The following is a 25,841-nucleotide window of genomic DNA, read 5'->3' on the forward strand; positions in this document are numbered from 1 at the left end:
GGAGTGGGGAAAGGCGAAGGGAAGAGAAAAAGAGGGAGAGCATCATCAGTGGAAGACCTGCCAGCTGCTGCTGATTCAGCCCTGTTCGGGGGACCACCCCAGCAGAGAGGAGCTGGTTTGCATGCCACGGTCCTCACTGCCTGTTCCCAGGGACAGGCCGTTTGCTCAGCCTTGCCGGCCAAAGCGTGGGAAAAGCGTAGGCACGCGCCGTCGCTTGCAGAGGAGCACGGTCACGTTCACGTGCAATCCTTTACCTTTTTCCTCCCTGGATTCAAAGGGTTTCTGTCTTCAAAGTGAGAGCCTTCCATACGGTCGTTTGTGACATTTCATCCAGGATAATAATCTCAGAAGGATCAGTCCTGCAATAAATATTTTACATAGCAATCCGTGATTATGGGAACTGATGCCACCAAGGGCATTAGCATCAGCAAGAGGAACAGCGGAGCCCCGAGAATCAAAGCTCCGCATAAGCGTGGGAGGTTTTGCTGGATGAGGAGTTTTGGGAGGCAAGCCGGGGAGCCGCAGAGCAACAGCTCTGTGCAAAGGCTCTTGCTGGGGTTTAGCCCCGGTCCGGGTTCCTAAGCCACTGCTGGTACAGATCACGCCTGCAACTCCGCATGTGTAAGCATGAGGATCTCCAGCTACCGTAAAGGCACTGATGATGCAAGCTTTGGGGGTCAAACGCGAGTGCTGCAGCCACTCTGCTTGGGGTCAGAGCCCTGCGATCACCTCCTGCAGCCCTGCCCCCGAATTTGATTTTCCCACCAAGCTGCCTGCTGGTTTCTGTGGGATGCCCCACAAAGAGGCAAGTGGAGAAAACTCTGCCAAACACCTTCAAGCTAATCTTGCCGGGGGTCCTGGCGCTTGGTGGGGCTTTACCTGTCACTGCCTTGCTTTGGGATATCCACGTCACTGGTCTTCCCCACGTTCAGCTGAACTGAACTTGCAGCAGCAGCAGCTTCCATCGCCCTCCTGGACTCCTGATGTTAAAAAGGGACAAATCACGTTCTCTGTCTTTGGTCAAAGTGGAGATAAGCTGAATGCCCAGCACAAACTTAGCAGTCTGCCCTCCCCTTCTGCCCCTTGGCAGCTATAGGTATTAGTGCAGCAGGGGAGAAACCGTTCACTCCAAAGATTTCGGGGCAGGGGGATTGTGTGTTCAAAACACGATTATGAGCAAATCTTGCCAGCAGCAGCAGCAGCAGCATCACCATCTAATAATAATAATCATCATAATGACCTTTGTGAAAAACAACTCGTTTTAAAAATTACACCTGTATTCAACTGTTCAGCTCACTGCTACTTGAGGAAACAAAGGTTACAACGTGGGATCCAGGCTATTGGGATCTATTTCGACTGAGTGCTGATCTTCCCCCAACGTTTCCAGACAAGCTGTAAGAGAAACAGGCAATCTCACAGCCCGACGGAGATGTCCAGCCCCGAGGACCCAGCAAGCCTTACCTCTTCTTCTTCTCCGGCTTCATTTCTGGCATCGTCCAACTTCTTCTTCCTTTCTGGCATAAGGTCATCCAGAAAGCCGAGCTCTCGCTTTGAGAAGCAGAAATCCATCGCTTTCCGGACAAAGACGAGAGCCAAAACCTTCACGAATAAGAGGGAAGATGCGGTGAGCTCAGAGACGATGCCACCTCTCGCTCCAACGCTGCAAACACCCCGCTGCCGAGCGGCGGCAGCTCTTACCATCATGGGAAAGATGATGGCGGCACGGGACACCTTGATGGTCCAGAGCAGGACGAGGCAGGTCAGCTGGATCACCGTGAACAAATGCACCTTTCGCAAGGGCACGTGCCGCAGGTAGATGAAATCCGGCTGGTGTTTCGCCGGCATCCAAAACAGCTTCAAGCGATCAAAGAACTGCAAAATAAAAGGGAAAGGTTGCCACCTTGGGACTGCGGCAAGTTTCTGGCCCTCTCGAGACGTGGAGGCAGTTTGCAGCATCTCGCTTGCCGTCAGAAATCCTGGATCCCACCGCGTTCCTCCTGGGAGCAGCACCCGTTTTCCCTTCGCTCCATCTATCAACCGGCTTGCCCCTGAGAGCTGCCCACCAAACGGCAACTATTCCATGCCATTCCATTATTAGCATTTCTTGGCCCACTGAATCCCCCAGCGAGGATTTCCACCAGTGGTAGAAACTGCCTTCCCTTTGCACTGAATTCCCCCGCTTTCACGTAACCAAACACTGACCGGCCCTAAACCCTGAAACAGAGAGCGCTGAACTTGCCTGGTCCTCCCAGCCCTATATACCTCCTGTGCCTCCACCAATCTTTTTCTTACACAAAAGAGTTTCATTGCTTGCTCTGCGAGAAGTTCTTCCCATGCCACTGCTTTTTTCCCTGCTGCTACGGAGACAAAATACCAGGGAGCCGACATGCTGCACGCTGTAAAAGAGTCCGTACCTGAATTCCTCTGAGCGACGACACACCCATGTAGAGAAAGACACCATAAAGCACAGGCATTGGTATAAACTGGGGGGAAAAAGAAAAAAAAAAAAAAAGAATGCAATCGTTTCTTTTTCTATATTGCATTTTCAGTATTACCACCCTCTTCCGCAGGCACTGCCTAAAATTGCTTGAAGCTTTCCAGCTTCCGTTCAGGCTTAGAGATGGGTCAGATTTTAACCATTAAAGATTTTGTGCGCACGAGTGAGCTAAGGCTCTGCTTTAGGCTGAACTTGGGAGTTACCTCTCCTCAGAATAATCCTATTTTCCAGAAAGGTTGGAGGAAAATAGGCGATTTCACCCGTGCTACCCTATGCCGCATTCTGTGGCGGTAGAAAAACACTTCTGCCTATTCTTGGGGCAACAGGCAAAGGCCACAGGCCTCCTTTTAGCCTAGAGACGAGATTACTTTGTGGGAGGAACGTGCAAGGAAGCCCACGGGGATGACCTCAGTCTGTTTAGCTCCTGGGAACGGCTGCTCCGGGGCGTTTGGGGAGCAAATTGCAGCCAGTAACGGGCTGCCTGTTTGAAAGAGAGCAGATGTGCTGGTCTGAATATGCTCAACTGTAACCCATAAACATGGGCGGGCCTGAAAGGCACCCGAAAATTCAAGCAGTTGCGTTGCTCGCTCGCCTCGAGCACACCAAACGGGGGCCTGAAGGGCTGCAAAGCCTAACGGAGGCTGGTTCCCACCGTGGGTCAAGCCCCAAGGGTTGGGATCACCTCCTCCTCCTCCGCTCCACAACTAACTACTCAGGCCTGCAGAGAGGGGACTGTTTTTCGGTAACCTCCAACAAGCTCGCGGTTGTTGGGTGGTTTGCATTTTCCTCTCACCTTTAACACGGAAGTGAAGAAGACGGAGCAGCCCATGAGCACAAAGATCAGCAAGCCAGTGACTCTCTGCTCTCGTATCCCCAGAAACTTGGGTTGTTCTCCTGGAGCTGAGCAGTCAGACTCTACTTTGAGGCTATTCACGTGGGTGATGGACAGGACGGTCGCAGCCACAAACCAGGGCAGCCCCATCACAGAGCACACCCCGAGCATCACGGCCACCACGAAAAGGTCCAGGTGGTACCCGCATCCTTTCTGCAGGCAGGAAAACAAGAAACAGAGCATCCCATAGCACAAGAGCAAGGAGAACGTCGCAAGTCAGACTCAAACCCTGCTCGAGCACAAGTCAACTTCTTCAGAATTTAAAACAAGAAATGGAAACGAGTAAGGGTGTATGCAGGCTTTGCACAAGCACCTGGCGTGAAAATCTGGCAGGAGTTCAGACACAAGGGATATGGGGAGCTTGTGCGATACATACTTCTCCAAAAAAAGAACCCCACAACCCAAAACCACCCAACCATTTTTTTCACTCACAAAGAAAATTCTACCACTTGCAAGGAAGGTGTGACTCTGAGTTATCCCTGGCAGCGCATCAAAACAATTCATTCCCCGCACCTGCTGCTGCTGCCATTTTAAAACAAAAACGCGCTTCTGTATTGCTCCAAGATTAATTTGCTCCTCCAAAAGGTTGCTCATCTGAACTGCCCTGTCACTTGCTCCCTGCATCATCGTTAATCCAGGAGAGCATCCTGCCACGCAGCCTGACCTTGTCCCAAACCAATGCCTTCAGAAAGCATCGGGAATAAGAGCTTCTCCCCAGACCTGCAGCCCAGAAGGGGCTGGGGCTGGCGTCATCTCTCACAGGCCCTTACCTTCAGCTTGTGCTCCTTCCTGTTCACAATAACGGCACTGATCTGCTGGTCCATGAATATCAAGATGGTGCAGAGCAGAGCTGGGACGAGCGCAGCCAACACCGTCCACCAAGGGTTGGGTCCTATGGGGTTGATGAACCACCCGCGGTCGTCTCTGGTAGGCTGCAACAAAGCCCACACATCAGCATCGTCTCCCAGCCCAGGCACTCCACTGGCTTTCATTTTCCCCTCCCTCCCTGTGTCAGAGCACCTCCCAGCCCTGGCTTCATGTCCCCCTCTCCCGTGGGCTTCAGCAGTGCCAGTCTCCTCTTTGCAAGCACCTCTAGATACTTCTCCTGTAGGTATCTAGTTTTGGGGCCATCTTCTCCTTTCCAGGAGGAAGCAAGGCACTTGGAGGTGGAAGAGGAGATGGTCACACCACCAGCATCTCCTCCAGACTCAGCCCTGCCCTGCCCCGGCATCACCTTGTGGCACCCCCACCTGCCAAAACACCCCATTACCTTGAACGCATGGGGGACCTGGAGCTTCGGCGATGGGATCCCAACCACAAAGTCAAGGAGCACCATGATGACGATGGTGAGGAAAACAGCAAAGTCGCTCACTGTGGACCGTACCTGGGGCAAGGAACCAGAGGTGAAAGGGGCATGGCAAACAGGGCCGTAACGTGAGATGCAAGAGTTGCAGACATCCACAACATTAAGGCTGGTTAACCAAATCCCACCACCCCTCTGAGCACGTGCAGCCTGATCCCTTGCTTAGATACTGTTGCTGTGTTTGTCCCTGTGAGATCTGGTGTCAGACAATAAAAAAAGCTTAATTAGGCGGACAAGGGTTGGTTTAAGTCAAAACCTAAAAATAATAATAATAATATTAAAAATAAGAAAACAGATGCCTGCCACTACAGCTACACTCACAGCTACAATGGCAACAAGGCACCGAGGCATCCTTTAGTCCTCAAAAGGAAGCTCCTCATTTGACTCTACTTTCCGCTCGAGCACATAATGCACAGAAGGTAAGGAAAAAAAACCCCAAAACTTTGGGAAACCTGACTTCCTACTACCTGAGGAGGAAAAAAAAAAAATCAAAAAAATCAAACCCCAAAAATGTTCAGTCTGGGGCAGGTCATGAGGCAGGTGGGAAATGCTACGATGATTTTGCACTCATGGAAATGAGTGCGGGACATCCAAGCTCTTGGAGAGCTTGGCCTGCAAAGGCCAACGTTTCCCAGCTTGACCAAGGCGGGGCAAATACTGCTTAGTGCTCCAGGAAAGCCATTTTGGGAAACGAGTGTGGAGATGGACGCTGGCCACCATCTTCTGCTTACTCTGGTTGGAAAGTAGTGGCTGGTTTTAAACTTCTTCAAGAAGCTTGACAGGGCAAAGGTGGCGAAGAAGAGGATGCAGCACCAGAGGAACACGTCAGGCGTGTAGGGGCCGTCGCGTCCACAGGCAGGTCCTTGAAACTCCCCACGCAAATACCGACATTCCTGGAGAAACAGAGCGTCAGGACACAAAGGCAGTGCACGTGCGGCAGGGAAACCTCGCATAGCTAGGGGGTTTTGAGGATCTTGGTCCAAGATCCACGACCCTGTAACTGCTCCTGCCAATGATATTTAATTTATTATATGAGCTCCTGCTCATTATATTTAATGAGCAGCAGCAGCAGCTGAACAAGTGACACATCGAACTACAGAGCGGAGAAATGAGATGTGAGGGGACACCATACCACACACCCTCGGCACGTCCTCTGCCTGCCATTTGAGCAATCGTGGCTAGAGAAGACACCAGAGGGAAGAGGAAACACTGGAAACTCTTGGGGATAGAGAGAGAGGGAAGAGGGAAGGAGGGCTAAAGACAACCATGGTAGGAAAGGAGGAGAAGAGACAAATCGTCCCGTCCCAGGGGAGGGCTCGCAGAACCTGGCCAAGAGGGCATGAAGGCCACCATAAGAGCCTGCCGCCCTAGGCCCGGGCTCTGCTTCCAGCAACAACAGCCTGAGAGGCTGCTCAGACATGCAAATTTATGCATGTACCTACAGACAGCACTGAACGAGAAAGCAAGGCCTGGAGTTACTAGGAACCCATTAAGGAGACCAATTACTATCTTTCAAGCATGAACTTAAGTCCTACAACTTCTACAATAATCAAACCACCCACTACTTAACCTTCCTCCCAGTCAGAAATACTGTCCTGCAACAGGCCTGAGGGGGACGCTTGCTACCCACAACGTTGGGGACCAGGTAGACTGGGACAAGGTGGACTCTCCTCCCCAGGACCAAGCGGGTTAAAACCACACGCTAGATTTAAGCAAGGACTTTTCCGAGCAGCACTAGCACAGTTTGAAGCCCATCATTCCCTGAAGGGCTCTGACTTCTGCACCATGCAAATGCCCCTGGACCCCATGGCCGCGGCGCGAGGAAGCAGTGGCTCGGGGCACTTACGGTCACCGTGAGGTTTTCCCAGGCGATGCCAGACACGTTGATCTTGTTGCTCGCCCAGAAACGCAGCGTTTCGTTGCTGGGATGGGTCGGTGCCTCACACTTACAGCTGGCAGGAGAGAAGCCAAGACAGGGGTAAGGGAAAGGCGATGGAGGTGCAGCCCGGAGCTCCTGCCAAGGGGCAGCAGCTTTCTCAGGGGGAAAAAAAACCCACTAGTAGCTGGTGAGGAAGTCCAGCTTGCTGTGCATGTGCACAGGGTAGGTGTCTCGCAGGTGACTCAGCTTCTCCAGAGCCTCGTAGATGAAGATGATGCAGATGAGGGAGGCAAAGGCTTCTTCCGTGAAGCGGGTGACGTAGCACACCAAACAGCTGGCGTCGGTGGCCACCAGCACTATGCACAAGAAGGCGGTCCACAGCCCAATGCACGCCCGCAGAGACAGATAGGAGAGCGTGTACTCCCTGGGAAAGCAAAATGAAACAAAGGCTGGAAAGGCCAGCAAGAGGCCCTGAGCCATGCCTGCCTTCGGGGAAAGCGGGGAGCAATTTTGGAGCGTGTCAAGGCTGCGGATGGGAAATGCAGTTTCCACGTACTACTACAGAGAGCCTCGGGGCTGTGGTGCAGGGGGTAGACCCACAGGAGGAGAGGCCAATTATTTAGTTACCACTGTTTAACAAGGATCTTGTGTTAACACCTTGGAGGCTGCTTGAGGTCAGGTCCCTCTTGGGCCAGGTGGTGTTCTCCCACATCACCCTGACGCCCTAACACTGAAACCAGCTGGGTTTGCACCCAGTCACCTGCTGCCAGCAAGCTGGGGCTTAATAATAAACCTTATGGCAACAAGGGTGGTTTATCTCCCACCAAAGCCATCGCAACAAAAGGACTGTCACTAAAATCTAGCAACTACCCCTAAGAAAAAGAAAAGAAAAGCATCTTTTCTCCATCACTGCCCCCTTCTGAAGGCTCTCACAGCACCCAGCTGCGGCAGCCAGCCTTACTTGCAGAACTTGTAGAGGATCTTCTCAAACACGAGGACGGGTCCGGTGCTGCCGAGGATGGTGAGAGGTTGGCCGGCAAAGAGGCAATACACCACGCCGGCCATGGACGCGCCCAGCAGCGACTCCATGGCACTCTGTCCGGGGAAGAGAGGCAGCCGTGAGTAAATAAAGCGTTAGGGAGAAACAAAAACCAAAGCCAATTCACTGCAGCAAGGACTTTGGCCTGAGTTTGATCCTCCCCCATGCCCCCCAACAGAGAGAGGTGCTCACTATGTGGCCATTGGTCGCCTCCCCCAGCAGTCCCCCAAAGGTGATGACAGGGGACATGCAGGCACAGTAGAGGAAGAGGAAGGACGCCAGGCACTGCAGGCTCAGACCATCCCGGAAGTCGCTCCAGAACCACGGGGCTTTCCGCTTCACGTCCAGGCTCAAACCTCCAAAGAGCCTGCAGGAAGGAAAAAGAAGAGAGTCTGTTCTCTTGGAGGAACACGTTGACTTTGCTTTGCTGCAGAAGGGCAATCACAAGCACAGAGTAACTTTCGTGGCTAAAAAGAAGCACCCTCCTTCATCCCAAATCAAGGAAACCTGCATGCAATGGTGATGGCTGGGGCTGAGCCCAGCCGCCCAGATCTCCCCCCTGCCCAGCCCAGGGGACCAAGCTGGCAATGTGGAGCCCCTTCACTGAACCAGCTAACCCCAAAGACCTGCTAGAAGGGAAGGTGCCTGCTCAGATTTGAGAGGCAAACAGAAGAAAAAAACCCAAACTGTTAAAGCTCCCACCTTCCCGTCCGCTGCAGTTCAGGGCCACTGTGTTTCTCCAGCATGCTGTGAGAAGCACTGTCATCAAGAGCTCCTGGCATCTTCCTTTTTTCCTGTTAAAATGGAAGTAAGATAAAGCTATGGACTTGTAACCACTGGCTTGTTTTGCGTCTGGTCTGGCTCTGTGACTGTGTCAGAGTGGGACCTTGTGAATTTGGGCCCCTGAACAGCATCCCCAGCCGTCCTGCCCGTCCCCCTCGCGCCTCCCACCTGCGAAGGGACGTTTTTCGGGGGCTCGATTCGGATCGATGGATCCCACTCTCCTGGCGGCAAGACCGTGACCTGATCCAGAAACTCGTCGATGCCAGCCACGAGGTCAGCCCCGTTCTCGGCTTTATAGGCAACGTCACGGAAAACCTGCCAATAGAAGACAACCTGGTGAGAGGACAACCCAGCTCGGATGTCCTAACCAGTGCAATAAGCTCTTGGCTAAACGCAAGGCTTTCTCCCCAAAATTTCCTGCTGGAAAGGGCAGGAAATATTCCCCCAAAAGGAAAAATCTGTGCATCGGGGCATTTGTAATCATCTCCCCCACGAGGCCCCCGTCCCCCATGGCACACCATACCCTTCTGCTTAAAGAGCAAGAGAAGTTTTACTGGCCCTGGCAATGCCACCACTGGGGACAGCGTGCTGGGGAACCCGGCGAGAAGGATGAGGTGCAGGATGCACCCCGGGTGGGATTTCAGCCTCCAGGATGTGGGGTGATGCAAAGCTGCGTGTTTGCTTTGGGGTGAGAAAGAGGGCTGGGCTATTTGGAGAGCTGCGGGCAGCTGGGACAGCAAATCCTCTTCCTCACTACTTCAGAGACAGGGAGAGCTGAAGAAAGGCAAAAATGACCCGGAGCTATCTCATCTTGTCGCACCTCATCCGTCATGATAGTGGCCATGGACCTGCCGATCTCATGGTACTGATGGGCTTTTCCTTCTGGTCCAAGCAAAACAAACAGGAACCTGGGCAAGAAAAACAAAATGAGAGAGAGAAGAAGGTGTCCTTGCTCCAAGAGCACCCAAGGAAAGCCCTGGCAGCTCCCAGCCCAGAGCGTGGCTCAAGACGGGACACGTAGGCTCAGCGACGCCGCGATGAATTTGAAATTCTTCAAAACCGACGGCAAATTTAATTTGGGGGCCAACTTTCATTACAATTGGCCAATGGGTTTAAAAGCTACAGCAGGGAATGGAGAAACGAAGGCGAGGAGATGTGGGTGGGGGAAACGCGCTTGCTCCCCCTCCCACTAGCCTTGTTCCCTTGGGACACCAAACTGATGCCTGCAACTTGATGTTTGGTTGGGTGTCTTTTTTACGGAAAAAATTTGCGCTTCTCATTCGCACCTTGTTGGGATGGGAACTTCCGTCATGCCTGAGAGGAGGACAGCCGGGCTCAGGCGGACAAATGCCACGATGGGCTGGTGAAGGAAATCCAGCTCTCCTACGAGCACGTTGGATGCTTCAGCCCCGGTGGGGATTTTCTTCATGAAGTGCAGCTCCGCCTGGGCACGACAAGCGATTTTCAGGCAATTACCCCAAAAGCAAAGCCCACAGCACTCTGCAGCACACTCTGCAGCCAAGTTTGCAAGAGCAAATCTGGCCCTAAAGGCGTAAGAAAGCTACGAGTGTCTCACCTTGCTTAAATCCATTGCTCCGCTCTCAGGGTTCACCCCATCTTTAGCTTCCGCAGCGGTGGGAGAAGGACAAGGGGTGATTGTTTGGGCTGGTAGGAAAAAGAAAGACACTCAGAAAGATGGACAAGGAGCAACTGGGACGCTTCTCCTTTGCCCGGACAAGTCTAATGGGGCCACAGCCCTGCAGAAACCCTCACCTGGCTTGTAGAGGAGGTGCAGGTCTGACTGCCTCTTGCTCACATCAGCAAACGAGCAGACAGCGGGGAGAAGGGTGGTTGTCTTCTCGTTCTGATGGTGGTGCTTCCTCAAAAGGACTTCTCGAACTCGCGCCCGCGTGTGCTCGTCAAACTCCGTGGACTGTTCTTGCTGGGCCAGGATCATATCTGAGGTTGGCAAAGGGAAACAAAGCCATCAGAGCAGAAACCCCAACAAGTCCCGACCCCCAAAGCCCCCAGGGAAGGCTGTGCCACACAGGCTGTACCCTAATGCCGGCTCAGCCTTGCATAGCAAGGCTTTTTAATAATGTTCAGCCTTTGCAGCGAAAACGAGAATTTTCTTTTGCTAAGAAACATCACCCAAGTGCTTATTCATCATTCCGCTAAGATAAATATTTCCCATTCTAAAGAACGCAATTTTCTTGCCCGACCTGGCCTTTCTGACTCTACACGTTTACCCAAATTATAAGCAATCTATAGCACAGACGTTCCCAGAGTTTCCCGTGCTGATCGAGTGCAATTTGCCGAGCCCAGGGAGAAACGTGCTAAGAACGGCTCCGACTTCTCCAGCCCTTGAAAGGGCTGAATGGAGACCTGCCGCCAGTCAAAGATAACTTCTCCAAAGCGGCTTTTGCAATTAACTTCAAGTATCTTCCCCACAGAAATACACTGCTTGGTCATCGCCAGATAAACTCTGCCTTAAAACTCTTAAAAGCTGGATGTTAAGGCAAAAGTAAAAAAAAGAATGCGAGGAAACAGCTTGTAAGAAATAGTTCCTTTAAGGAGGTTCAGCTCTTACGCAGACTCCGTATTTCTAAGAGCAGCCTGCTAAGCCCTGACACACGCTCCTTTTTGGCTGCAGAATATTCTCTAGTGGCTTCTCCAACCCCACAGACTGCTTTCAAAAGGACCCCGTATTGGAATAAAAAAAGGGTGCGATGTCGCACGCCCAGTCTACATCCAAAAACAGCTCATGAGAAAAACACAGTGGCACTTCTGGAAAAGGACGTGCCATTGGGGCAGGGTTTGATTTGGGAGTGAAGAGCACCGTGGCGAGCTGAGCTCGGCTGTTCCCGGAGGGATGCAGCGCCCACGGTACCTGCAATCTCTTCGATGCTGTTGGCACAAATGTCCAGCAGCACCGACCCCTTGCTGATGCAGCTCCTCAGCTCGGAGAGGCTGTGCAAGGACAGCGTGCCAACGTAGGGCTTGCTCCAGCGCTCGCCGCCGTCTTCCACGTCCTCCTCAAACTTCAGCCACCTGCGGACATCGGGTGCGATCAGCCCCATTGCAAGAAAACAGCCCCAGCTCTGCAACCCCTTTGACAGAGCCACGGGGTGGCAAGAGGACAAGGCTCCTCGTGCCGCCACCTGCAGCTGCAAAAGCTTCGCGTCCTGGAGAGGAGAAAGCAGAGCCCACGGGCGCTGCCGGTGCGGGGACTCCTCTCCCACCGCAGCCAAGCAGCGGGGATTTACCTTGCCGTTTCCTTCCACTCGGCATCTCGGCCCTCTTTTACGCAGATCTCATCCAGCTCGGAGAACAAGTGGTGAGGGACGTGCTGCTCGTCCTCCTTGGTCCTGAGAATGAACTGCACCCGCTGGGACGGGGAGCCTGGGGGCAGAAGGCAAAGACCCATCCCGTTACCGCGCCTGAACACAGCTCGTCACGCTCACGTGCAAAGTGGCCATCAGCACCAGTGCAGCCATAAACACTGGGCTGGCCCCTCTCCCCTGCGTCTGTCTGGGCTTGCACACAGCCGTGGAGAAGGAGAAGCATCTAGTCCACCTCTGCATAAGGATGGGCTGCTTTCCTTCCCCACATTGCCATTTTTAAAGCCAGGATCCCTCTAAGGAAGACGAGCCTAAACCCATTAGGCATTTAACTGCATTAAAAAAAAAAAAAAAAAAAAAAAGTAAAACTTAGGAAAAAGAGGGCGTTGCACAATAAGGCCACTACTTTCCCTCGGAAGAACAGCAACTCACTCAAACTAGCCACGGGGACCTGCTTGCAGAAGGCCCCAGCGCCCACGCTGCCCCCAGGAGTTTAGCGAATGCCGCGGTGGGACTTACAGTGGTAGCCCTGCTCCGTCGGGGCAGAGTCCTTCTCCCGTTCCCCTTCCCGATGCTTCTGGCTGTGGCGTCGGTGATGCCGGTGGCTCTGCCTAACCAGTGGCATCCGCGCGCCCACGTACAGGGTCCGGTGGCCTGCGAAAAAGCAGCGTTTTTTGCAGCACTCTCGGCATTGCGGCAATGGTTGAGGTGGCCGGTGCCTTGCTAAGCCACGGTTAAATCCCAGGAGCAACGCCAGCTTCCCTTAATGTTATTTTCACTGGACCTCCTTTTTTCCAAGCCTATTTTACTCGAGCTTTGCAACAGCACAGCAACAACAAGTGTTGGCTCCGGGTCATCTAAAAGTGCCCCCAGAGTATCGGACCTCTTCTCAAATTCCAGCTTCGGCTGGACAACACTCAGACTTGCTCATTAAGCAGCAACACAAGCTAATTCTTTTCAAAATCGCTGTATGGCACGAGGCGACAAGAGACGATCAAATCAGTCCCATCGTAATGAACTCCAGAACAGAAAAAGAAAATCACAGCCCCGCATCTGCAGCCCTGAAATGATTCTCCTGACATGATTCTCCTGACCTCTCCAAGCCAGGAGCAGCCTCTGCGAGAAAAAAAGCCGTGAATTATCGAGCCCCATGGCTACAACTCACACCGTGGCCTCCCGGGGGGCTTCTTCCCTCCGTTTAAAAAGCCGTAATAGTAAAAAACGTGACAATAACTGTGCTGCTTTATTGAGAAGCGCGGCACGTTTTGCTGCACATGATGTGACACCCAACAAGGCACACAGGAGAGACTTTGTGCAATGGGAAAACGCACTGGGCTGGTGGCTCCTCTACCAGGATCTCAGCAGAGACTCACCTTCCAACTCCTCCTTCTCATAGCGAACACTGACAGCGTTGCTCCTTCTTCCCCGGTCAATCACTGCCTCCTCGTCATGTCTCTGTTTAGCAACGACAAGAAGGGAAAAGTTGGGGCTGGGGGTGGAGAGCTCCCTTACGTCCTCCCAGCCATCATCCACCCCTGCGTCCACGCGAGTCCACGAGCCATCACGCCTCTGCGTGCCTCCTCCTCCTTCAGGCACAGCCCTAAAACCACGGACTTGTAGGAGGTTTTTCTTCCCATACGCAAATAAAACAGCCCATAACATCACCTGTACTGTATACCACGAGAGTCTGGACGTATTTAATACAGCAGGAGAGGGATGAGTGTTTCAGACCAAACAAACCCACCTCCTGCTTTGATCTTGAGGTTCCTGTCTAAAAAAGTGATTTCCAAACTGGAAAAAAAAAAACCAACCCACAAAACTGCACTTTTGAGCCCCGGCCGTGCTACCTGTAACTCTTCCAGAAGTGTCATTTTGTAACCCCCGTTGGGGTTCATCCTCACGTCAGTCACTGGGTTTTGGGGACAACTGAACCTCCAGGTCAGTCAGGGGGCCCGATTCCCCAGGGACTGATGGAGTAGCCCTCACGGGAGGAGCTAAGTGGCACCCAGTGTGCACCAACTCCAGAGACACAATAGGGACCATTATGAAATCACAAGCTATGATGCGGATCCAGGCAGCTACTTAAAGCCACGCACCCCTAGACCCTTCCCGCTTGGAAAACTTAGTGCCTGGGGAGAAGCCAGCTCTGCTTTGAGCAAAAACTCTCCAGAACAGAGAAACTTCCTGCATGAGAGGTATCAGGCTCAAAAGTGTGCAGAAGGAAAACCCTTCACAGGCTCGTTCGCCCTCCTGAGAAGCAAAGCCCATTAGCAGCAGCATGTTTTCTCTCTTTTTCTTTCTAACAGTAGAGCTGAAGCTCTAGCATCCTGAGGATAACAGGAGGTACAAATACGGTAGGGAAAAAGAATATCTTACTGGATCAATGGGTAGATTCAGAAAAAAACCCTGCTACACAGTAGTTTATCCTGACTGCTAGCTAGAACCGAGAAGACTGCTTTCTCCACCTGGTTCCGGTGGAACGTACTACCCGTCTAGGACGGCTGCATCTGAGGAACAAGAATTAGTTATCTGCAATACAAGGAATAACAATGAGTCATTTTGTGTCATGATATTCATCAGACTGCACAGAGAAACAAGAGACAAATGCATTTGAATAACCATGTCTTGTGTTACGTTTTAACCACTTAACATTCCATGAGAAATACCCCAAGAGCTCAAGAAGAAAGAGCAGAAAGACAGGAGACAGGTGAAAGCCTAGAGCACCAGCTAGACGGAATGAAAGACCCTCTTCCTTCTCTGAAGCTTCAGCAAGGCTTCCTTCACCTGCTTGTTCCTCCGACTGTAAATGACGGGGTTCAAACTGGGGCTGACGAGACTGCAGAAAAGGGAAAGAACTTTCTCCCTCCCAGAGGAGTTACCGCTCCCGGGCCCCGCGTACATGAAGATGGCGTTTCCATAAAAGACACCCACCACGGTCGGGTGGGAGCCACACGTGGACAAGGTTTCGTGCCATCCTGGCACAGAGCGGATGCGCAGATCGGTGGCCGGGGTGTCCAGGGAGGAAATCAGGATTAAGGCTAAAGGCAAGAGGAAGAAGCACACACAAATAGCAAAGATCGGGACTTTATTGGCAGGAGCGGCAGTGCAGGCCAGCTTTAAGACAGCAAGAACTTCACAGGAGAAGTGGACAACCTCGCAGGGGCCGCAGAAAGGCAGGTGTAAAGCCAGAGAGGCTTGCAGTGTACCAAATACGAACGCCAAAGCCCACAAAACTGTGGCAAGGGTGAGGCGCAGCCTCCAGATCATGATGAGGGCATAGCGCGGGGGGCGGCAGATTGCCACGTAGCGAACATGAGACATCACGGCCAGCAGCACGCACGCTGTAAGTGCAAAGATTAAATAAAGATGGATCTGTGCCCCACACCCAGCAACGGAGAGGGTTCTGCCTTGTCCAAGGAGGCTCCTTAGCATACGGGGGACATTGCTGGAGGTGTAGCAGATGTCCCCGATGGAGAAGTGGCAGAGGAAGAAGTACATGGGGCTGTGGAGGCAGTAGTCCAGGCAGATAAGCAGAAAGACAAGTGCGTTTCCCATCAGAGTGGCAGAGCAGAGGGCAGAGAAAAGGCCAAAGAGGCAGCGCTGCAGGGCTGGGGTGCTGCAGAACCCCAGGAGGACGAATTCTGTGACAGTCGTTTCATTCTGCACGCTGTGCTGGAGGTGAGGCAGCACAAACTGCGACCACGGAGTTCTGGAAGCGAAGGAGCAAGGAAAAGGAAACAAAAAGGAGAGTTTTCCTAAGAATGTTGTGTCCTTCTTTACTCTTTACGCTGCAGCTCCCTTCTCCCTGTTTTTCCCTCTGACTCCAGTGAAAGGTGCGTACCACCCTCCCCATGCTGAGCGACGCACATCTGAATTGCAAGCTCCAATCTCTCTGCAAACTTTGAGCAGTTTGACCAATCTCGCACAACTTTGCTGCCTAGCTTGCCCTTGAAGTCCTTCTTTTCCTGGGTTGGGTTTGGGTTTTTTTTGCAGGGGGTGGGGAGGGGCAGGGTGTGGTGTCGCTGTTGGAGAAGATAAGATGATGAAGATTGCAGGTGTCGATTAAGGTGAAGTCAGAACAATTTAAAATAGCTGCTTTGAAGTTAAGTCCATATTAAAAGGAATGCACAGTTCACAGAATAATTCCAGTTTTACCATTAAACCAACCAGCGTTTCCAAGCCACTGCTGTGTCCTCTTTACCTTCGTGAAATGCATTCCTATTGAATCCTGCAGTTGCTTGATCCAACTCCCCTTCCCAGCAGGGAGGCTACTGCAGGCCCGGGAAGGTCAGGCAGAACGTCACCTTGGTTCCTGCTGTGCAGCTGCTCGCCGTTACCAGTTTCGCAGGGTGCTGGTCAAGGTCCCTGGGCATCCCCTGGCACTTGTCTCCACGCGGCTCTCTGGTCTCCAAGATCTTCCGCCACTTCCAGGATATTTCCTCCAGCCAGGATCTTCACCTTTTCCTTCCTGGGTCCCTTTCTTCTCTTCAAGATCCCTTCTTCTTGCTGGGAACCCTTCTTTTTGCCACCACCTCTTCTTTCTGGAACCCCACGCCCCCACTTTTCCCAATCTAAGTTGTCTATGTGAGCAGTACGAGGCCTGATCAGCCTCCGAATTAAGGCTTCTGGCTCCTAGCTCTTTATTAACTGTAGGACTCGGGACATGCCACTTTTGCTTATTCCAGGTGTTACCCAAATTTACAACCAGCCCACGCTGGCTGCGTGTAGCAAGAAGCAGGCTTCTGCTTGACAGCTCAGAATTCAGTTTCAGACATTCACACGCACAGACCTTGCCACACACGTGCACCCCGTCACGTCTTGCCTGGTAACCTTCACAGTTTGAGCCAGTTTTTTGTCTACGGCCGGGCTTCAGAGGCAGGGCATGGCCACAGAAGCGCATCCCCCCCGTCAGTCTGTGAGCTGAGCAAGGGAGACTCAATACTTGTCTGGTGAGCCTCATACCCAGGCAATGTGGGCGATCCCTCTCCTGCGACAGCCCTGGCAAAAGCCACAGCAGGGTGCTCCCTTGCCTCTGCCTAGGTCACTGGGGTTCCCCTGCCTGCCATTGCTCCTTTGTCCTCCTCTGTGTTTGTGGAGATGAACCTTCAACCACACAACCTAACACCTACAACGCCGGGAAAAAGAGAGGCTGCAGAGGGTCCAGCGGGGAAGGTCGCCGATGTAAAATGCTCTTTGTGAGAGGCAGCACACCCAGCTCACCTCCTTGCTCCTGAGCTGCTCTATCGGAAGCACTGCGTGCAGGACGCTCTGCTCAACAGGCTGTGTCTGTCTCTGACTGCCTTGTCCTTGCTACAGCACCGTGTGCTGGGGGAACGCCACGGAGAGCAAGGAGGACGCTCTTTCCCCAGGAGCAACGGAGGGTGCTCAGCCGAGTGCTGCTGCAGGGGCCAAGGTGGAGCAGGCAGGCAGGGAGGGGAAGGCAGGAACGAGGGAGCTGGGAGTAACCGGCCAGTCTGGGAGATGCCCGAGAGGCTCGAGAACCCTGTAAGCACAGGACAAGCTTAGAGGAGGAGGTTCAACGTGAGGCCCTGTGCTTAACCATCCCCTCCAGATCTGGACCTTCTCTGCTTCCCGAGTTACCGTGCAGTTTAACAGCCTGGTGCAGAGATCCTGACTGGGAGATCACTGTACCTCCAGGAGTTAGGGATCCACCTAACAGTTAACCTGAGCGGGTGCAGGTCTGTGCCGCGCTGTACCTACAGCGTGGCCTTCAGGCTGTGTCCCTACACATGTCCCTTGGCCGCAGGATAAACGGAGCTGGTTGACTGTAACAGAGGAGCCTCCAGGCAGCTCCTGCTTGGTACCAGCGATTACGCCACCTGCGCGGCCCTGCCGTTATCTAAAGTACAGCAAGAAGTCCGCGCGTGAACATCCTTTACGCATAGAGTTGTTTTCTTCTAAGAAAAGTTGTATAACACCGTGAATGACCAAAAGGAGGAACTTCTCCACAGGCAGGATCTGTACAGTGTGCCAAGGGAAAATCCATCTGGGGTCTGCCCAATGCTGCATGAACGCAGGGTCCCCAGCGTCTGAAGGGACCTAAGATTTACTTGCTACCTAGATGCCTCTTCTTGCTGCCTGTACGCCTTCTTCCTGGCTACCTCGCCTCCCAAGATCTTGCCCACCCCCCGCCTACTGGGGAGGGGGGGAATGTTAGAGAGACAGCCTCGATGCTGTGCCAGCACTGCTCAGCCATGGCCAAAACACTGCTGTGTTATCAACAGCTTTCTAGCTACCAGTACAGAGCACAGCACTACGAGGGCTGCTGTGGGGTAAAGGAACTCCAACTCAGCCAGACCCAATACAGAAGGGAAGTGGAGGAACAACAGAGGGGGCAGCCCAGGGACACAGAGCCCCAGGTCTCATCTGGCCACTCCTGTGACCATACGGTGTATTCAAAATCAAATACCTGAAGTGCTCCCTTAGATGCAGTTTACAGCCAGGGGACAAGAAGGTGGCAGTTCTGCATTTTGCAGCTTCCAGGCTGATGGCAGAGCCAAAGCAAAAAAAAAAAGAAACCAAACCAAACCAAACCAAGAGAGGTAAAACTGGAGCGCAGGGAGCAAATGCTTTTCTTTCACCTTAGGCCAACTGCTCAGACGCTCTCTATGCTGCCCTGCCACAGAGGGCATCCCTCTCGTACCAGTAAGAGACATAAGAGTGAATTAAAGCCAGGACCCCAAACCAGAACAAAAACCCGGTCGTGATGAAGAAGAAAGTGGAGAATGCATCAAATATAACAGAAAATTATTTTGGACGTTCCCAGTTTACATTTGGAAAAAAGAGGAAAAAAAAAAGAAGAGGAATTAGGTATTAAAAGAGCAGCACTGAATGATAAAGCAGTAGCAGTCCCTCTACCACTACAAACCCACACCCCCACATGCACGTACGCACGCAGACTTAACACCACCAAACTCCCATTGACTGTGACGTTCACCTCAGCTTGCTGGTCTAGAGATACTGAATGCCTGAAGCACACCAAGGATAACTGAAAACGTCTGCATGGCTTTAATGGGAATCCTCCAACTGAAACAAAGCGCTTTCTCCCTCCGTCTCCGTTGGCACATCCCCAAGTCACGCTCTCACTCCTCTCCTTCAAAGTCAAGATTCCTAAACGTGAAAAGCGGGAGTGGGGAAAGGCGAAGGGAAGAGAAAAAGAGGGAGAGCATCATCAGTGGAAGACCTGCCAGCTGCTGCTGATTCAGCCCTGTTCGGGGGACCACCCCAGCAGAGAGGAGCTGGTTTGCATGCCACGGTCCTCACTGCCTGTTCCCAGGGACAGGCCGTTTGCTCAGCCTTGCCGGCCAAAGCGTGGGAAAAGCGTAGGCGTGCGCCGTCGCTTGCAGAGGAGCACGGTCACGTTCACGTGCAATCCTTTACCTTTTTCCTCCCTGGATTCAAAGGGTTTCTGTCTTCAAAGTGAGAGCCTTCCATACGGTCGTTTGTGACATTTCATCCAGGATAATAATCTCAGAAGGATCAGTCCTGCAATAAATATTTTACATAGCAATCCGTGATTATGGGAACTGATGCCACCAAGGGCATTAGCATCAGCAAGAGGAACAGCGGAGCCCCGAGAATCAAAGCTCCGCATAAGCGTGGGAGGTTTTGCTGGATGAGGAGTTTTGGGAGGCAAGCCGGGGAGCCGCAGAGCAACAGCTCTGTGCAAAGGCTCTTGCTGGGGTTTAGCCCCGGTCCGGGTTCCTAAGCCACTGCTGGTACAGATCACGCCTGCAACTCCGCATGTGTAAGCATGAGGATCTCCAGCTACCGTAAAGGCACTGATGATGCAAGCTTTGGGGGTCAAACGCGAGTGCTGCAGCCACTCTGCTTGGGGTCAGAGCCCTGCGATCACCTCCTGCAGCCCTGCCCCCGAATTTGATTTTCCCACCAAGCTGCCTGCTGGTTTCTGTGGGATGCCCCACAAAGAGGCAAGTGGAGAAAACTCTGCCAAACACCTTCAAGCTAATCTTGCCGGGGGTCCTGGCGCTTGGTGGGGCTTTACCTGTCACTGCCTTGCTTTGGGATATCCACGTCACTGGTCTTCCCCACGTTCAGCTGAACTGAACTTGCAGCAGCAGCAGCTTCCATCGCCCTCCTGGACTCCTGATGTTAAAAAGGGACAAATCACGTTCTCTGTCTTTGGTCAAAGTGGAGATAAGCTGAATGCCCAGCACAAACTTAGCAGTCTGCCCTCCCCTTCTGCCCCTTGGCAGCTATAGGTATTAGTGCAGCAGGGGAGAAACCGTTCACTCCAAAGATTTCGGGGCAGGGGGATTGTGTGTTCAAAACACGATTATGAGCAAATCTTGCCAGCAGCAGCAGCAGCAGCATCACCATCTAATAATAATAATCATCATAATGACCTTTGTGAAAAACAACTCGTTTTAAAAATTACACCTGTATTCAACTGTTCAGCTCACTGCTACTTGAGGAAACAAAGGTTACAACGTGGGATCCAGGCTATTGGGATCTATTTCGACTGAGTGCTGATCTTCCCCCAACGTTTCCAGACAAGCTGTAAGAGAAACAGGCAATCTCACAGCCCGACGGAGATGTCCAGCCCCGAGGACCCAGCAAGCCTTACCTCTTCTTCTTCTCCGGCTTCATTTCTGGCATCGTCCAACTTCTTCTTCCTTTCTGGCATAAGGTCATCCAGAAAGCCGAGCTCTCGCTTTGAGAAGCAGAAATCCATCGCTTTCCGGACAAAGACGAGAGCCAAAACCTTCACGAATAAGAGGGAAGATGCGGTGAGCTCAGAGACGATGCCACCTCTCGCTCCAACGCTGCAAACACCCCGCTGCCGAGCGGCGGCAGCTCTTACCATCATGGGAAAGATGATGGCGGCACGGGACACCTTGATGGTCCAGAGCAGGACGAGGCAGGTCAGCTGGATCACCGTGAACAAATGCACCTTTCGCAAGGGCACGTGCCGCAGGTAGATGAAATCCGGCTGGTGTTTCGCCGGCATCCAAAACAGCTTCAAGCGATCAAAGAACTGCAAAATAAAAGGGAAAGGTTGCCACCTTGGGACTGCGGCAAGTTTCTGGCCCTCTCGAGACGTGGAGGCAGTTTGCAGCATCTCGCTTGCCGTCAGAAATCCTGGATCCCACCGCGTTCCTCCTGGGAGCAGCACCCGTTTTCCCTTCGCTCCATCTATCAACCGGCTTGCCCCTGAGAGCTGCCCACCAAACGGCAACTATTCCATGCCATTCCATTATTAGCATTTCTTGGCCCACTGAATCCCCCAGCGAGGATTTCCACCAGTGGTAGAAACTGCCTTCCCTTTGCACTGAATTCCCCCGCTTTCACGTAACCAAACACTGACCGGCCCTAAACCCTGAAACAGAGAGCGCTGAACTTGCCTGGTCCTCCCAGCCCTATATACCTCCTGTGCCTCCACCAATCTTTTTCTTACACAAAAGAGTTTCATTGCTTGCTCTGCGAGAAGTTCTTCCCATGCCACTGCTTTTTTCCCTGCTGCTACGGAGACAAAATACCAGGGAGCCGACATGCTGCACGCTGTAAAAGAGTCCGTACCTGAATTCCTCTGAGCGACGACACACCCATGTAGAGAAAGACACCATAAAGCACAGGCATTGGTATAAACTGGGGGGAAAAAGAAAAAAAAAAAAAAAGAATGCAATCGTTTCTTTTTCTATATTGCATTTTCAGTATTACCACCCTCTTCCGCAGGCACTGCCTAAAATTGCTTGAAGCTTTCCAGCTTCCGTTCAGGCTTAGAGATGGGTCAGATTTTAACCATTAAAGATTTTGTGCGCACGAGTGAGCTAAGGCTCTGCTTTAGGCTGAACTTGGGAGTTACCTCTCCTCAGAATAATCCTATTTTCCAGAAAGGTTGGAGGAAAATAGGCGATTTCACCCGTGCTACCCTATGCCGCATTCTGTGGCGGTAGAAAAACACTTCTGCCTATTCTTGGGGCAACAGGCAAAGGCCACAGGCCTCCTTTTAGCCTAGAGACGAGATTACTTTGTGGGAGGAACGTGCAAGGAAGCCCACGGGGATGACCTCAGTCTGTTTAGCTCCTGGGAACGGCTGCTCCGGGGCGTTTGGGGAGCAAATTGCAGCCAGTAACGGGCTGCCTGTTTGAAAGAGAGCAGATGTGCTGGTCTGAATATGCTCAACTGTAACCCATAAACATGGGCGGGCCTGAAAGGCACCCGAAAATTCAAGCAGTTGCGTTGCTCGCTCGCCTCGAGCACACCAAACGGGGGCCTGAAGGGCTGCAAAGCCTAACGGAGGCTGGTTCCCACCGTGGGTCAAGCCCCAAGGGTTGGGATCACCTCCTCCTCCTCCGCTCCACAACTAACTACTCAGGCCTGCAGAGAGGGGACTGTTTTTCGGTAACCTCCAACAAGCTCGCGGTTGTTGGGTGGTTTGCATTTTCCTCTCACCTTTAACACGGAAGTGAAGAAGACGGAGCAGCCCATGAGCACAAAGATCAGCAAGCCAGTGACTCTCTGCTCTCGTATCCCCAGAAACTTGGGTTGTTCTCCTGGAGCTGAGCAGTCAGACTCTACTTTGAGGCTATTCACGTGGGTGATGGACAGGACGGTCGCAGCCACAAACCAGGGCAGCCCCATCACAGAGCACACCCCGAGCATCACGGCCACCACGAAAAGGTCCAGGTGGTACCCGCATCCTTTCTGCAGGCAGGAAAACAAGAAACAGAGCATCCCATAGCACAAGAGCAAGGAGAACGTCGCAAGTCAGACTCAAACCCTGCTCGAGCACAAGTCAACTTCTTCAGAATTTAAAACAAGAAATGGAAACGAGTAAGGGTGTATGCAGGCTTTGCACAAGCACCTGGCGTGAAAATCTGGCAGGAGTTCAGACACAAGGGATATGGGGAGCTTGTGCGATACATACTTCTCCAAAAAAAGAACCCCACAACCCAAAACCACCCAACCATTTTTTTCACTCACAAAGAAAATTCTACCACTTGCAAGGAAGGTGTGACTCTGAGTTATCCCTGGCAGCGCATCAAAACAATTCATTCCCCGCACCTGCTGCTGCTGCCGCCATTTTAAAACAAAAACGCGCTTCTATATTGCTCCAAGATTAATTTGCTCCTCCAAAAGGTTGCTCATCTGAACTGCCCTGTCACTTGCTCCCTGCATCATCGTTAATCCAGGAGAGCACCCTGCCACGCAGCCTGACCTTGTCCCAAACCAATGCCTTCAGAAAGCATCGGGAATAAGAGCTTCTCCCCAGACCTGCGGCCCAGAAGGGGCTGGGGCTGGGGTCATCTCTCACAGGCCCTTACCTTCAGCTTGTGCTCCTTCCTGTTCACAATAACGGCACTGATCTGCTGGTCCATGAATATCAAGATGGTGCAGAGCAGAGCTGGGACGAGCGCAGCCAACACCGTCCACCAAGGGTTGGGTCCTATGGGGTTGATGAACCACCCGCGGTCGTCTCTGGTAGGCTGCAACAAAGCCCACACATCAGCATCGTCTCCCAGCCCAGGCACTCCACTGGCTTTCATTTTCCCCTCCCTCCCTGTGTCAGAGCACCTCCCAGCCCTGGCTTCATGTCCCCCTCTCCCGTGGGCTTCAGCAGTGCCAGTCTCCTCTTTGCAAGCACCTCTAGATACTTCTCCTGTAGGTATCTAGTTTTGGGGCCATCTTCTCCTTTCCAGGAGGAAGCAAGGCACTTGGAGGTGGAAGAGGAGATGGTCACACCACCAGCATCTCCTCCAGACTCAGCCCTGCCCTGCCCCGGCATCACCTTGTGGCACCCCCACCTGCCAAAACACCCCATTACCTTGAACGCATGGGGGACCTGGAGCTTCGGCGATGGGATCCCAACCACAAAGTCAAGGAGCACCATGATGACGATGGTGAGGAAAACAGCAAAGTCGCTCACTGTGGACCGTACCTGGGGCAAGGAACCAGAGGTGAAAGGGGCATGGCAAACAGGGCCGTAACGTGAGATGCAAGAGTTGCAGACATCCACAACATTAAGGCTGGTTAACCAAATCCCACCACCCCTCTGAGCACGTGCAGCCTGATCCCTTGCTTAGATACTGTTGCTGTGTTTGTCCCTGTGAGATCTGGTGTCAGACAATAAAAAAAGCTTAATTAGGCGGACAAGGGTTGGTTTAAGTCAAAACCTAAAAATAATAATAATAATATTAAAAATAAGAAAACAGATGCCTGCCACTACAGCTACACTCACAGCTACAATGGCAACAAGGCACCGAGGCATCCTTTAGTCCTCAAAAGGAAGCTCCTCATTTGACTCTACTTTCCGCTCGAGCACATAATGCACAGAAGGTAAGGAAAAAAAACCCCAAAACTTTGGGAAACCTGACTTCCTACTACCTGAGGAGGAAAAAAAAAAAATCAAAAAAATCAAACCCCAAAAATGTTCAGTCTGGGGCAGGTCATGAGGCAGGTGGGAAATGCTACGATGATTTTGCACTCATGGAAATGAGTGCGGGACATCCAAGCTCTTGGAGAGCTTGGCCTGCAAAGGCCAACGTTTCCCAGCTTGACCAAGGCGGGGCAAATACTGCTTAGTGCTCCAGGAAAGCCATTTTGGGAAACGAGTGTGGAGATGGACGCTGGCCACCATCTTCTGCTTACTCTGGTTGGAAAGTAGTGGCTGGTTTTAAACTTCTTCAAGAAGCTTGACAGGGCAAAGGTGGCGAAGAAGAGGATGCAGCACCAGAGGAACACGTCAGGCGTGTAGGGGCCGTCGCGTCCACAGGCAGGTCCTTGAAACTCCCCACGCAAATACCGACATTCCTGGAGAAACAGAGCGTCAGGACACAAAGGCAGTGCACGTGCGGCAGGGAAACCTCGCATAGCTAGGGGGTTTTGAGGATCTTGGTCCAAGATCCACGACCCTGTAACTGCTCCTGCCAATGATATTTAATTTATTATATGAGCTCCTGCTCATTATATTTAATGAGCAGCAGCAGCAGCTGAACAAGTGACACATCGAACTACAGAGCGGAGAAATGAGATGTGAGGGGACACCATACCACACACCCTCGGCACGTCCTCTGCCTGCCATTTGAGCAATCGTGGCTAGAGAAGACACCAGAGGGAAGAGGAAACACTGGAAACTCTTGGGGATAGAGAGAGAGGGAAGAGGGAAGGAGGGCTAAAGACAACCATGGTAGGAAAGGAGGAGAAGAGACAAATCGTCCCGTCCCAGGGGAGGGCTCGCAGAACCTGGCCAAGAGGGCATGAAGGCCACCATAAGAGCCTGCCGCCCTAGGCCCGGGCTCTGCTTCCAGCAACAACAGCCTGAGAGGCTGCTCAGACATGCAAATTTATGCATGTACCTACAGACAGCACTGAACGAGAAAGCAAGGCCTGGAGTTACTAGGAACCCATTAAGGAGACCAATTACTATCTTTCAAGCATGAACTTAAGTCCTACAACTTCTACAATAATCAAACCACCCACTACTTAACCTTCCTCCCAGTCAGAAATACTGTCCTGCAACAGGCCTGAGGGGGACGCTTGCTACCCACAACGTTGGGGACCAGGTAGACTGGGACAAGGTGGACTCTCCTCCCCAGGACCAAGCGGGTTAAAACCACACGCTAGATTTAAGCAAGGACTTTTCCGAGCAGCACTAGCACAGTTTGAAGCCCATCATTCCCTGAAGGGCTCTGACTTCTGCACCATGCAAATGCCCCTGGACCCCATGGCCGCGGCGCGAGGAAGCAGTGGCTCGGGGCACTTACGGTCACCGTGAGGTTTTCCCAGGCGATGCCAGACACGTTGATCTTGTTGCTCGCCCAGAAACGCAGCGTTTCGTTGCTGGGATGGGTCGGTGCCTCACACTTACAGCTGGCAGGAGAGAAGCCAAGACAGGGGTAAGGGAAAGGCGATGGAGGTGCAGCCCGGAGCTCCTGCCAAGGGGCAGCAGCTTTCTCAGGGGGAAAAAAAACCCACTAGTAGCTGGTGAGGAAGTCCAGCTTGCTGTGCATGTGCACAGGGTAGGTGTCTCGCAGGTGACTCAGCTTCTCCAGAGCCTCGTAGA

General features: G+C 52.5%; 1 protein-coding gene across 1 annotated transcript; it reads right to left on the reverse strand.

The window, feature by feature from the left end:
• Positions 1 to 295: 295 nt before the first annotated feature.
• On the reverse strand, positions 296 to 13,537 carry LOC138684139 (electroneutral sodium bicarbonate exchanger 1-like; the record flags this gene model as incomplete). The annotated part of the gene is made up of 22 exons (XM_069777854.1): positions 13,168 to 13,537; positions 12,302 to 12,448; positions 11,720 to 11,855; positions 11,344 to 11,504; positions 10,227 to 10,412; positions 10,030 to 10,118; positions 9,740 to 9,897; positions 9,274 to 9,361; positions 8,622 to 8,768; positions 8,373 to 8,464; positions 7,863 to 8,037; positions 7,593 to 7,726; positions 6,810 to 7,055; positions 6,599 to 6,704; positions 5,484 to 5,645; positions 4,660 to 4,773; positions 4,160 to 4,321; positions 3,291 to 3,542; positions 2,415 to 2,483; positions 1,699 to 1,872; positions 1,471 to 1,599; positions 296 to 349 (listed from the first exon to the last, which is right to left on the reverse strand). Coding segments are annotated over exons 1-22 (3,270 nt in total), but the record flags the coding sequence as incomplete, so codon positions are not given.
• Between the last annotated feature and the right edge of the window lie 12,304 nt (positions 13,538 to 25,841).

This window comes from Haliaeetus albicilla, unplaced genomic scaffold (assembly GCF_947461875.1).
Source record: "Haliaeetus albicilla unplaced genomic scaffold, bHalAlb1.1 scaffold_96, whole genome shotgun sequence".
Lineage (NCBI taxonomy): Eukaryota > Metazoa > Chordata > Aves > Accipitriformes > Accipitridae > Haliaeetus > Haliaeetus albicilla.